Raw genomic sequence first — 14,289 nt, 5'->3', positions numbered from 1 at the left:
ACCTGCTGAGTTTGCATGGCAGCAGGTATCAGCCCTAAGGAGCTTTGGCTGCTCAGGCTGTTTCTGCAAACAGACAGTAGCAGTAACTCTGTGATAAAGAACACTTCCAAAGAAGAATCAAAAGGATTTTTCAAACCCAAACATTTAAAGTCTACAGGATTAAATTCTGTTTAAACAAGTTTAAAGTCAAACTGTCTTAAATACATTTGAAACTCCATGGTCTGTCTATTTCTGCTTTGTCATCTGCCAACTCAAAGCTCAAGTCACCTACAACAAATCCGTATCACCCCTCCAAAGTAAACCAACCAGTTTTGCTGCTTGCACTCAGGTCCATCCAAGGGAAAGAAAGAGCCAACCAAGGACTTAGAGTCTACACAACAGTGCCATTCCCATCCCAAGAGGGTCCTGGGAACTATGATTCAGGTGGCTGCAGTTAAAACTGACAGCTTCAGATTCTTATGGAAAGACAACTAGGTATCTGCCTTCAGACAGACTTCCAATTTGGGCTGAAGCTTTGAAACTTTCTCCACTTGTGTATTTGAAATAACTCTGGCCAATTTGTTAAATGAACCGATTCCATCTGTTTGCACTTCTGTATTAAGAAATCACAGGAACCTCTCACAGGAATTGCTTCCTTAAAAATTTACTGCAGCATATAATTTTCTTATGTATTCTGGGAAACTCTCAGACGATACAAAAATAAAGCTGATTACATGTGGAAGTTTTGCTGCCTTGAAGAATTTGCAGATTTACAAAGGTTTTCCATTGTTTTTATTTTCTCAAATTTGGAAATATCAGCACCATACATTCTATATTCTTGAGGCATTATTTTAGTACTTTGCAGCAATGCCTTTCTGTGCCTTATGTAACTCATATTAAGGAGCACACTAGGCACATGGCAGGCACAACCCAGGACAACAGCACGAAAACAAAAGATGACCCATTGGGAGCAACCCTAGGGATACTTCATGCTCAGACAAAATTAGATTTAACACTCTCTGTCATCAGCCTTTACTAGCACTGGTGCCCACTGATGGAAAACTTCAGTGGTCTTTTTCTTCCCCCCTTCCCAGAATCAGCCATCAAAACCAGTAAGCTGTTAGTAAAGCAAGCTACTATGGAGAGGAATGAAACGGAAAAAAAGAAAAGGGACGGGTGCTCTGCTTGACAATGAGTCAAATAATTCACATACCAACATCTACCCACCAGCACAAAGCAGATGAGGGGATATCCTGTATTACTCTGCAGAGCCCTCTTGAATAGTTTGGGACAGCTGTCAATCAGCCAGGTGCAAATGCCCATCATGCGCATGAAAAATCAGGTTTTGTGTCCATGGTCCAGAAGGCGTCAGAGTGGCTACATCCACATGGATGCTCAGCTCCAGCAAACACACCCAGGAGCAAAGTGTTACCATGTTTACCATGCAGCAGCCTTCTCTACATTTTATACGTAGTACCTAATTACAATCAGCATTAGAATTCTTACATCAAGCAGTATTAAAATACTTCAGCTCTTTCCTTTAAGCAAGGAACTCCCAAAATTTATCTTAGAAAGCAGATGGGCCCTATTATCTGTGCCTATGAAAATCCTATTTACAATGTTGTACATTTCACGCTGTGATATCATATCTGGAACCAGTCGCTCTTCCCATCTGCAATGAACAACTGTTCTCATATGTGTATTAGGGGGTGAGGATCTGGCTGCAGAGTCTCATGATGTCACACTAATATGTTGTATTATTTTACAATAGCTTGCAAATAATAGCTGCTATATTTATCAGTGGTTTTATGTCAGTAGGGCCTTTGTTTTGAAAGGGAAGAAAAAGGTTTGCAAGAAGGTTTCTAAAACACTTTCTGATGATTCAAGTCAGTTACACACACACTTGCCAAAAAACTTTCTAACCTCACTGAGCTTTCCCAGCAAGATACAAAAAGGGTCATGATTTCTCAAGTTGCTCTGTTAGAAGCAGGGCAGGCAACACTCAGACTAAACTTCAAGCATCTCAGAATTTAAAACCACTATCATAACAGATGTGCCTAGATTGGTTTGTATCTACACACCAAAAAAGGCCAGGGTTCAAGCATCTGCTTCCTACTAAGGCCACCTTTGAAAAAACAACTCAAGAAAATCAGGGAAACCCAGCCTTCATACCCAATAAGGAATAGCTTCCCAAGGAAAAACACCCTCAAATGGCATATCAGGCTCTGCACCTCCATATGCTGCCCCATCTTCCTCCACCTGACCCCAGCAGCCGTGCAGGGAGGAGCTGAGAGATGCTGGAGGCTTGGAGCAGACGTGGTGCTTCACAGGATGATTACAGTCCTTTGGGTCAATGTTTCTTAATACATAACCTGACTTCATCTGTTGTGTGTAGCCAACACCAGCCATTTACGCAACTATGTAGAAGTCATTCAATCTTGTTTGCCTTCAGGCCATCCAATGTGATTCCAACCAATCTGATAACATTTGGTGTTTGCTCCCTGCAGACAGTTTTACAAGTGGGGAAGTGGGAAGTCTATGCACTCTTAAGTGCTTGAGCCCAGACCCCCTTTCTTGTGGAAGGACACTTCCACGCACATCACACGATTAAATTAATACAGGAATCCCAGAGGGCACAATTCTCCATGCTCCTTGAATTGTTTTGATTTTTATTTTATTGAATTATGTCAGATATGGTACCAGACCCATTGAGACTAATATTATTGACATACGTCAGCACCCATAAAGATAGTACTTTTGTCCTTCCTGATCTAGGACTGCTTAATCTTCATGGCTCTCATGTTTTATCTGAGCAATCTCCATGTCTGCCAGTAGTTTCCATGGGTTGGCCTTTCAGGAGCATTTAGTTGCATAGTTCCATTACCAGGGACCAGTGACATCCTCAGAGCACGGTAGGATCTTTTCTCTCTAAGAGATCTCTCATGTTCCCACATAAATATATGCAGATCCAGTGTTACCAGGATGTTCCAGGGAAGGCCTCTGTTCAGAAAGTCATTCTTCTGCGTGGCTAGCACTGAACTGTGCTCAGGATCATCAGATTCAGACTAATAGGTTTGTTCTCATTCTTCTACAGGCTCTTGTAGAAATTTTTGCTGGTTACCATGCCAGATTAATACCCTGCTTTTGAGGATTAATGCATATTTGTTCACTGTGTCTCCTGTTTGTACAAAGCAGTGCTGAATATCTGCCCATTCACTAAAGTTGCTTTCAGGATCTTGCCGGTCCTGTTTGAGGCCACAGTGATTAATGGCCCTAATGAGAGCATAAGGATGAATGAGTATCTGTCATGAAGATGAGGTATAGTGAGCTGGGATCCCCATGATCTGACATTCAGTCATAAATTATTAAATCCAGCTTCTACTGTCTCAACTGTTTCCCTGAGATGTGGAAATGGATGAAAAGAAAACAGATTCAGCCTAAGAAAGCACGTATGACTCTTCCAGTTACGCAGCACGTGATCTGGAGTAGACACTACACATTTACAAGAATCAGGTATTCTTTTGCCAGAGAACATGCAATCACAGGTCCTCTGGGACTCAGCATTTCGATGGGATCTCAGGTAGTAGTCATAGTCTGACGTGCCTCATCTGCAGCTGCACTTGACCTCATAGGCAGCCTACACATGCTGCACTCAACCCTACTGGGCTGTGCTATCGGAAACAGGTGCCAAAAACACTTCTGAAGGTACAGCAGAATCTTTCGTTGCTGCCATGTGCCTCTGCAGCCATAGGGAGAAGTCACAGCTTTCTTCCCTCATCATTTCTTCCCAGTGTGGATGTCCATGAGAGTTTACAGCCTGGGTAGCACAGTGAGCCAGTGTGATCATCAGCAGGGATATGCTGCACGGTCACTTTTTTAAGACTAAAGCTAAGAGGTGAGCAGTCTTCAGGAGGTGACCAGGCAAACTTATATGTGGATTCCTCATCACACCTCCAAAAACAATGCCATTATATTATTATACAAGAACAGATATACAACTATAACAAGAAATAAGACAAAAAGTATGATGAAGTCTTGCAATATGCTGTAATTGATGAAGTATCACAACCTCACCAGCATTACTACAGTAATTAAATGGCAATGCACTGGTGCATGTTTGGGTAAGCATTGGGTAATGCCTCAGAATGAGTGTCTGCCATGCCCTCATTAACTTCCACCTGCTTTTATTTCCCCAGCCACTCTGGTCTCACTGGGACATGGGTGTTTTTCTGAAGAACTTCACACTATGTGGCAGAGCGTATGACCGCAGTGGTTCTAGAACAGTCCTCTTTTGCTCCTCAGTGAGCCTCAGCCCTGCCTGCCTTTATGCAACACTCTGAGATCCATCTCCCCACACAAATGGCAGATCCACCCTCACATTTTGCTAGATATTCAGAGAGCCGCTGCCTAATTGTGGCTGCAGTTATGCAGCTCTAAACAGAATCACAAAGTCCAATCTTTGATCTTTAGAGTCTGGTACCACTGCCTGGCCATTTAATATTAATTTAGCCATTTGCATAATAGTTTATAACAAGTTATTGCAATGCCCTCATAGGCACAACCCTATGAGACCTCAGGGACCACATTATTGCCAGCACCATCACTCTCCCTTTTTTTTTTTTTTTTTTTTTTTGTGGAAGGGAGCCAGAATAGTTGACATTTTAAAAAGAAGAGTACATCTGGAAGCAGAGGCATCTGAACCTCACAGCTAAGGACTAATGACAGTATTTGTAAGGAATTCCAGCAAGAAGTATCTCACTAAAGGCATTAATTTTTACTTACAGTGACAAAGACAGATATAGCACATTCTGTGGTTTTGAGCATCATTTTTAAAATCAAATGTGTCCACAATTATGACTATGATAGCTAGCAGATCATACAACCAGAACTCTGTGATTCATCATGTGTGTGGATCAGGAATTTTACAGAACATGCAAAAACTATACTTCAACTAAATGTAAAAAATTTCATTCCAATTCTGGAACCTTCTGAGAAGGGAAAAAAAAATCTTCCCCTAGCACCTACAAGTGGCACAGCAATGTCCTGTCATGCAACCAACTGACATTGATTTCCAACAACTGTCTGTGATTTCCACAGACTTATCATAAGAGCATGGAGACTGGGTGTTCCAGGCACCTGAATTAGCTCTCCCCTTTTCAGTCCTGCTGAGACATCTTCTTTTGACATGTAGGCTTCAAATATACCCTTCCTCCTCCCTCGAGTGGGTTTATTTCGATTCTTTTTATCACCCGATGTTGGGACAGCAACATAGGCTCCTCCTCCTGCAAAAAAAAAAAATTCATCAGTATTATTTTGCCTACCAAACTTGTCTGTATATCTTAACAGAAGCTGTACAGAGGCTTTGAATTCAGAGTTGAACTTCCAAGAACAGTTTGCCTAGAAATACAGGCACCTGACTTCAGAATACCAAAAAGCCTGGAAAAATTATACTTTACAATTAATCATCAGTCTTTTACAGTTCATTTTAAAGTCAAAAGCATTCATCCCATCCCATCTTTTAATAGTGCTGAGCACATGCTTCAAGGAAGCTTATTCCTGAAGCGTGTACGCACTCTGCTTTAATACCTCTGGGAGTTCCCAGTTGTCTAGGATTTATTCTGCTGTCTGAATGGTTCATTGTTTCTGTCTGTGATTCAGAGAGTTGCCTCTTCCTATTGAAGTTCTGGGGAGTTCTTGCAGATTCAGAGTTGTTTCTTGTCCTTGCAAACCCTCTCTTTTCTGCACCTGAAATCAAACATAGGTTTCAAATAACAGGGAAAGGAAGAGGAACCCCCATGGCCAGCTTGTGGTCCTAATGACATTCATGGTCTGCAGTACTTCAGTGCAAGTCTTAACTGTGAGTCATGCTCTCTATCCAAAAGAAACAATGTCTTCATTAGTTCATTTGTAATCTGTTGGCTCTTTATGCCTCTTAATCCCACCACTAACTTATTTTAGAATAAATAAAACTCTGGAAATTACGATACTGAAGTTGGATACAACCCTTCCAAAATCCTGGGAAATTCATTAGAGCATATAAAATGTGAAATTGTTAAACTGTTTCCAAAGCCTCCACCCCATTAAGCCCCCACATAGTGAGAAAATATAACTTCCCTACCACTTAATGAAGTAGTTCAGGAATCAAGAAGAAAAAAAAAAATCTGATAAACCCTCAGTGGATTAATTAACTTCTGAGCTACCAACAACATCACAAAGAAATGCCAGGGCTCTGATGTCCATGCTGCTCAGAATAGGCCATGATCATATGAAAATAATCTGCAAAGACTCACCCCTTCCTTCCCTGCCATCACCTCAGCCCTTTCCCTACAGCCAGGAGAGCAAGCAGCAGCTTCCAAAGCGTATGCCAACGCTGTTCCACGGATCAGCACATTGGAATGCAACCCAGCGCCGCGCAGCTGCCCTCTTGGCCCTCCACCTGGATACTGAACATGTCATCACAGCTTTGCCTTCCAGCCCCTCCTGGCTACGCTCCCTGGGTCCAAGCTTGTACCTGCAAGTCAGAAAATGTGCAATGCCAACTTTTGTGCTATGGGGCTATCCAAGTTACAAGGCAAATTTTTTATGTATGGTATCCTTCGCAAGGGAAATTGCAGATTGCTTCATAGAATTAAACTGAAGCAGTGGGGGAAAAAAAAACAAAAAAATTTTTAAAAAAGTTGTACTTAAGCAGAGATCTCTAAAAAATATGGTACTATAAAATTGCTATTTTACCTAGATACAGGGGAAAAAAAATCAACTTCCACATATAACAGCAGGCAAATCAAGAGGGGGAGAGAGGGATCCTCCTAACTCAAGAGGGGACAGACCAAGACAGAGAGAGGGACAACTCAAAAGTGCCAGCTCAGACCAGCCCAAGAAGAGGTGAAATGATGCCCCAGCAGGATTTCTGAAGCAAAGAGGGAGCCTCTGCATTCAGTGACAATAAGGATAAGGGCAGCATAGTTTGGCCTCTTTCTGCATGATCAACCTTTTCACCCTCTGCACGTTTTCAGGGAGAAGACTGTCCCAGGCAGGTTGCAGCTGTAATGCAGCAAGAGAGCAGCTGCAGACTGAGGTTCAACGGATGCAAGCCAAGCAACACAACCTGTATGGGCCACATGATGAGATGGAACTAAAATTAACTCATTTGCAAACATCTAACCAAACTGATTTGCAAATACCCTAAGGGTCAAGAGATTAAGTTCAAAAACAGACACTGAAACTAAAAGTATGGACTAGAGAGATCTGAGCAGAACAGATTTTAAATTGGCAATAGGGTTTGCCCTAGAGAGGCTCTTCAGAGACATTTTGGTGAAGGATCTTACAAACACTATTAAAACAGCAAGGCGCTAGACCAATCATCCAGAAAGGTCATGCAATCTGCTTTGTTGGAGGTTCTTAAAAATAGGTGAGATAGATGTCTGCCAGAGTTGGTCAAAAAAGAGTAGTTTTTTCCTTGAGGTAGTGAAATGGATTACATGAGCTCGTAAGGTCCTCTAAACCCCTCGTTTCTATGACAGCAAGTCCCAGAAAATACTATTTTGAATCAAAGAACTTGGGAGAAAAAGGAGGCTAAATCTTAATGTGTAACTAAAAGGGGCCGAAAAAAGAGAGAGGAGAAAACTAAAATGCAGGGGGAAAAAGAGAAAAATATCTAGCAAGTTAGGAAGTAAGCTGAGAGAGAATTAGGCAGAGCAGAGCTGCCCCAGCACTTACTGTGGCCTTCGGTTCAGGTTTGGGGCCACTACTGCCAAAAGTAATGCACAGCAACAGCAAAGTGCACAGCAAAGCCTTTCTGTGCTGAAAGGTTGACATGCAGAAAGGCACTTGCACGTTTCTAACACTTAAGCCTTTGGCTTGCTCTCTAGTGGGATTTTTCATCCACTTAAGACTCGGACACAAGCTCAAAGAAAAAAAAATTACTCATATGAACAAAGTCTGCCTTGACATAGCTGGCTTGCAAGCCAGTTTACACAAAGCCACTTGGGATAAGTGTTTGACCCCATTAGCTGTGATATCTGTGGCTAAACAAAACCACCACTCTTACAAAGCCACAGACAACTGTCAAAATTAGCATTCAACTGGAACACAATGAATTCTGCATGACTGTAATTTCTTGTATTTTAACTTTTGAAAGAGAGAGAGCTAACTACAGGTTGCCCTTTGTTTCAACCAGATCCAATATTTGCTTCTGTAATGCATCTGTCCCTTAAAACTGAAGTCAGAAATACTTCTCACAGTGGGCTGTCCTGCTGTCCCAGATTGCCCAGCATTAATATTCTGAGGATAAAGGGACATCATGCCACAAAGCAAACTTCAACTTGATTAATCTACAGATAACATAGGATATGTTGAGACTATCTTTCCTGAAATAACTGCTATCACATAGTTAAAATCTATTCCAGCACCAGGTGTCAGAAGTCTGACATTTTCTGTGGTGTTAAAATGGTGTGATTTATAAAATATAACACGATATTTCAAGGTAATACATTGCACAAAGTAATAACACATTCCAAGCACTAAAATAATCAATTACTAGATAAATTAGGAAGTAAATGAACGTAATAAAAAAATAAAAATAACTTCAGTAGAAGGGAGACTAAAGTGCAATGACTGAGAGCTGAGGCTGGTAGATACCTTCTGATGGGAGGGTTGAAGCAACCACAATGCACCAAATACACCTGTATGGGCAGAACCACTCAACCTTGAACACATCTCAACTCCAGTGCAAGACACAGATGTAAACACAACACACAGAAAAGGCAACATGCTTGAGTATGTTTGTCTGGCTCTTCAGATGAGGTAGAGCTGCTCTCTGTAGATGAGATTTACAGATGTTCTGCTGTTTCCAGTGGGAAACAATACAGGAGTAACAATCTGAGGAACAGTGGTTGACTGATGATTGCATTAAGTCCACTGGAGGGAGACTCAGGCTGTTTCAACCCCAAGACATTTATCAGGCAAGGAGGCTCCCTACAAAGGTCACAGAGGGACACCTAAGCAGGACCAGCAATTCAACACACAGAGCAGGGATCCCCTTCACACTAGCCAAGGGGAAGCACTTGTGGGAAGCAGATACACAAGACTCCAACCTCCACAGATAGAGAGTTATGAAAAGTGGGCAGCATTCGTTGGTTTTCAGAACAGCCCACAATCAGCAACACGCTTTTATTCTCAACATAAGCATCTGAAAAAGGAGTGGAAAGGATGGAGTTGGGGGCTGGCTCCAACCCAGGAGCCCAGTCCAGCATCTGGCATGCAGGCAGCAGCGGCTGGTTGAGCTCTGCTGGAAGGGCAGCACTGAAGCTCAATATAGAATCCAAACCATCCCACTTCATCTTCGTCACAACAGTGACGACATCACACAACGGCACGTTTTGGTCTTTAAACCTAAGTACCTATTAATCTTTTCTTATTTTGGAAAAAAAAGAATACATGCAGGCAGCTTCCCAGAATAATTGATCTGCTTTACAGTAAGAGAGGAGGTTAGATGTTTTAAATCAGCATATTTTGACATAATTTATACAAAATCCCTTTATAGCTTGGGTTTTGAAAAGTACTACGTTTAATTAAATTTACAGCTATTAGTCAGTTGATCAACTAGATGGTCAACTAAATCAACTGAAATGTTCAACTAAATGAAGTTAGCAAGGCCAGAAAATCTTTAATTTTAGATTAAAATCTGCATATTGCTTTATACAAGAAAGAACCAAGACCTTCCATTTTATTTACCAAAAATAGGACATTTCCAAGCAGCCTTTAACATCTGACAAGCTATTTGATTACCACCAGACACAGAAGAAAAGTATTCCTCACTGAATTTTCATCAGCTCATCCATGACTCCTTGGATACCTCCCATCCAGGATCCGTCAAGAAGTAGTTTTACTTGAGAGATCTAAGTGAATTCCATATGGACCTCTTGGTACAGCTTTCCCCTTTCCTACCAAAGGGCATCTAGGCATTGCCACTAAGTAACAATTTTATTAACTTCAAATTAAACTTCCAGCTTTGTTACCACCTACATTATTTATATTTAACCCTGCTCCCTGGTCAGGACTGCAAGAGCATCACAATAGTGCTGGTAACACCTCCAACAGGTTTAGGACTCTCACCCCACTTATAGCCATCTCAACATATAATGGTATCTTTTACATTTAAAAAAAAGGAATTATGTTGAACATGTTGGATGAAACAATATTGTTACAAACTTTTCCAACACAAAATATTTCCATCTACTACTCACCTTTATCAGTTCACGACTGGTATTCTCCACTAGCTCTGCTATTGCTAACAGGATTTATTTTTCATTGCTTCCCAGCATTAGATCATGATTTAGATATGCAAAGGAATCTTTCAAATACCCCCACTTTACAGTTAGCATAAGCATGAGAAGAAACAGAAGCATATCCTCAGAACTGATAACATGCAACAGAACAATTTGTTACCAGTTAATGAGACACTCTCAACACACAGTCACTAAATATGTGTCCATGTTTCTACAATGCTTCATTTCAGTGCTGACACATTTCAATGACTTACACCAATTTCCTTCAAATCTTCCAAAAGGTTCCCTTTTATCTCTTCTAGGCAACCTGGCTACACACTTAAGCATACACTGCAAGAAAACACTGCAAGCATACACCCATGTGCTAGAAGGCAAAGCAGCTACCAAATGAAGGGTTACTCAAGGCTGCCATACCTCCAAAAGCTTTGTTTTGCAGATACCTAGGATCCCCCAAAATTCCACATCCTACAAAACCCCTGAGCAGACCATCCCGGGTCCTTCGGTGACTCTAACTCTGCCAACTCTGATGAGCTGGGAGGACACGCACTTTCTGGCTGGTAACTCCAGACAAGCACAGAGCTAGTACTGACACTGTTGTAGCAGGCAACTATCTGTTTCGTTCTCCAAAGTCAACCCTACAAGCAAAAGTGTGCTTTGCCAGTACAAACTGCATTAACATCAGGGCGGTTTTGCTAGGATCCCCATGGCTTTCCCTTTCATATGCTTAAACAAGCAATTTAAAAGCTATTTGATATTTTTCTGCTGCTTAAAGGAGTCTCAAAAATAATTTCCTCTCAAATTTTAAAAGCCAAGACACCTTTGCCAGACTGCTTTTTATTTCTAACACACAAGTGACAGCAGTATATGCCGTCTCAAATAAGTGACTAACTCAAAAACTCCAAGCACTTGAATGGCTGCTACAATATCCGGGATCAAATTACCACACACAGGCAAAAACAGGCAAAACCAACAAACACCATTAAAGTGATCTCAAACGTGAGTTATGTCAACAAAAACACTGGCCGTAGAGAGGCCAGAAGTAACTAGCTATTTGTGTTTTACAAAATATTTTGGAGATTTAAGAGATTAAATGTCCCTCTAATGGTAACAGCCAAGTGCTTCTTTGTTCTATTCTCTTTTAAAAGGAAATACACAAAGGCAGGTGTTGGTATAGCTGCTCAAGGAAAGAGTTCTGTACCAGGAAGAAAAAAAGACACTTCTTGGAAGATATCTCAAGCAAAACTCTACGATAGAGCCCAAATAACACAAACAGGACCAAAACCCAGCCACCACGCTCCCTGTGGGCTCTGCTCGGCTCCAGCCTGTGCTAGGAACAGCTGTGCTTCAACACTGCTCTCAGCATGAACTAAATGAATTCAGAGTTCTCTGATAGCCTTGGAACAGAACCATCTCCATGCATTTTACAGTATCTTGAAGGAAAGAAGTTAAATAAAGTAGATGGCTAAAGATTAAAGGCAAAGAAATAGAGAGAAATGAGGGTTTCATGGGGAAGAATTTATTAGCGATGTAGGAGTGGAAAGGCAAGACTGAGATATGTCATCAGTTCAGTGAGGTTTCACAGCAGCAAAGAGACTTTCAGGAGATAAACCTGATAGACAGCATTTTGGATGCTTAATCTGGGGTCTGAGAGAAAATCTGAGAGCATTTTTATCACAAGCAAATAAAAAATATCCTTCTCTGATGAAATGTAAACTCAAAGAAACATAAGCAGAGGGTCTCCTGTGCTCAGTCCAAGCCTCAATACAGGGCTTAAGGGAGTTCCTACAAAGTTGCTGTGAGTCCTTCTCAAAAATGACCAAAGATGTGAATTATTTCAAATTATCTTCACGATTGAAAAGTAGGGCAAACTTCCGGGAAAAGGAGTATCTTGAGAGAAGTGGTAAAGGACGGTGATATGACAGCACTGTAAGGATTTAGGCAGATGGCAGATTGCATAATTAGGTTTAAAGTTAATTAAACAGTCATTCAAAGAAGGGAAACAATACAGACCTACATTTGCATGCATGGGCCCAGCCAAAATGTAAATTCTATGCAAATGTCCTAAACTGAGTGGATGATCTATTGAAATCCAGCTGCCAGAACCAGCCCCCATGCCCACCAGTCTCCACTAATTGACCCATTATGATGGGCCACCAGGGCCCAGCCACAACATAAATCTGAGCTGTAACATTCCACCATCAAGAAAAATCAAAATAAAATGTGAAGATTGTGCTTGAAGTGAAGGCTTGTCCACACAGCTTGTAATTGTGATTTCAGAAGTGATTCAAATCAACCAGTCCCTCTAGCAACAGCCCAACTGGTTACCACCAACCCTGTACAACATAACACAGTTCTGCTGGTGCCAGCCAGCAGCTGGCAGTGCATGAGGACACAGCCCAGCTGTCAGCCACCTGCATACCCGGGAACAAATCTGGAGAGCTCTGCCTCTTCAGAGAAGGTGATTCTCTAAACATTTTTGGCAGAATGTCCGCCAAAATCTGCATAGAAGAGTTGAACACTATAAGAAGAAAAAAAAAAAAAAGAAAAAAAAAAGCACAAAGGGAATCCTTACCACATGAGGGACAAGCTGGCTGCAGAAAGACAGCCTGACCCTCTGGCCAGTGGCTCCCAGATGGGGGAATGCGGGCTGTCAGGAGTTGTGAGTTCATAGAGTTGTGAGCTGCTTACACTGTAGCCAGCTGTAAGAGATTCAGTCAGCATTCTTACAGGCTGTTGAGGAAGAAACATTCCTATTTAGGATGGAGGTAGCAAAAAAGTGAAGTGGCACGTCTCTGGATACTCAAGAAAGTTGGGAACAGAGATGCTCATTTCCAGACCCATGAAAATAAGGAAGCATTTACATGGTGGAAAGCATGTGCTGCTACAGCTCTTTTGCTTTAAGCTGCACATACTTATACTAAACCCTTGTGCATTGATTTCAATATGGAATTAGGGAAAATGAAAGCATTCTTGCTGACTTTGGCTTTCTGAAAGGGCCTATGCTTTGAAAAACTGAGATGAAGAAGAATGCACAATGGATTCTTTCTGCTGCGGAAAACAATGCTGCGGAAACTGCTCCCAACCACCAAGACCATGTGGCCATGACACCAAACACTTCCAAGCATCCTGATGCCTGGAGGATGATTCTGAATTCAGTAACTCAGACATTAATTGCAGTTTTATTCAGTTCCTCAGCATGGCTTGTGTTGTAGGAATACTACATGACTGCAAGAGCCAAAGATACCATTCCAGGCTCTGAACTAAGGGTTGGTGACGAAACTCATTTAGTAGCAATAGACTAAAAGTTTATCAAAATAGTTACTGTGCTCCAGCTGTGTGCAGCAGCACAGTGGCGTTGTCAGGGAGGGGATACAGCTCCTCTGGTTTTCAGGACTCTCTGTGAACCTGCTCCACCCTGCTTGTGACCTCCTAACTACCTACTCCGCCTGGTGACTGCACTCCTCCAGGCTTCCATTCCTGTCTCAGGATGTGGGTCAAGACTGCTTCCACTGCCCCCTCATCCTTCCAAAGCATCTTCTTTTTACCCTTTGTTCTATCCAGCAATTATGCTGTGAAAAGGCTTATTCAAGACTTCAAGAAAAACACTTTAAAAACGTAATATTGCAGAGGTGCTCTCTTTGATTTCTCTGGGCTTCTTTAGTTTGAGAGAAGCAAGTTGCTCAAAGATCAGAGGAAGTCGGCAGGCTTTGAAAAGGCAAATACCTGACAGGAGGTGCTAGTGTACTAGAAGATGCTAAGAGCTGAAGAAATGAAAGAATTCAGATTCATACATAACCCAAGCTTATCTACTGTGCTGCAGAGTAAAACAAATTGCTGATGAATTGTCACCCATACTGCCTATTCAGTGCAATTGGTACATAATTCACAGCTCTTATTACTGTGGGTGTAAAATAGCTAAAAACATACAAACTGATCACAAATGCATTATGGCTACAGACTTGTAAGAGATCCTCAAATGTTACAGATGCCCCATACATCCGTAGGCTGCAGTTGCTGGTGTTGA

The 14,289-nt window shown here is 41.7% G+C and overlaps 1 protein-coding gene across 3 annotated transcripts in view; it reads right to left on the bottom strand.

Moving 5' to 3' along the window:
• The window catches only part of DIS3L2 (DIS3 like 3'-5' exoribonuclease 2), a 177,450-nt gene that overhangs the window by 153,486 nt on the left and 9,675 nt on the right, over positions 1–14,289 (bottom strand). For 2 of the 3 annotated variants that reach the window (XM_071752443.1, XM_071752441.1), the window contains exons 3-4: positions 5,566–5,724; positions 5,116–5,261 (exon numbers count right to left, since the gene is read on the bottom strand). In XM_071752443.1, the coding sequence (XP_071608544.1) occupies positions 5,116–5,261; positions 5,566–5,724 (305 nt within the window). Of the gene's footprint in view, positions 1–5,115; positions 5,262–5,565; positions 5,725–6,269; positions 6,491–14,289 lie in introns of all 3 variants that reach the window. The other variant, XM_071752444.1, reaches the window with a different exon arrangement.

The sequence above is a fragment of the Heliangelus exortis genome, chromosome 9 (assembly GCF_036169615.1).
Source record: "Heliangelus exortis chromosome 9, bHelExo1.hap1, whole genome shotgun sequence".
NCBI classification, from domain to species: Eukaryota; Metazoa; Chordata; class Aves; order Apodiformes; family Trochilidae; genus Heliangelus; species Heliangelus exortis.
This window is presented reverse-complemented; position numbering and strand designations above follow the sequence as displayed.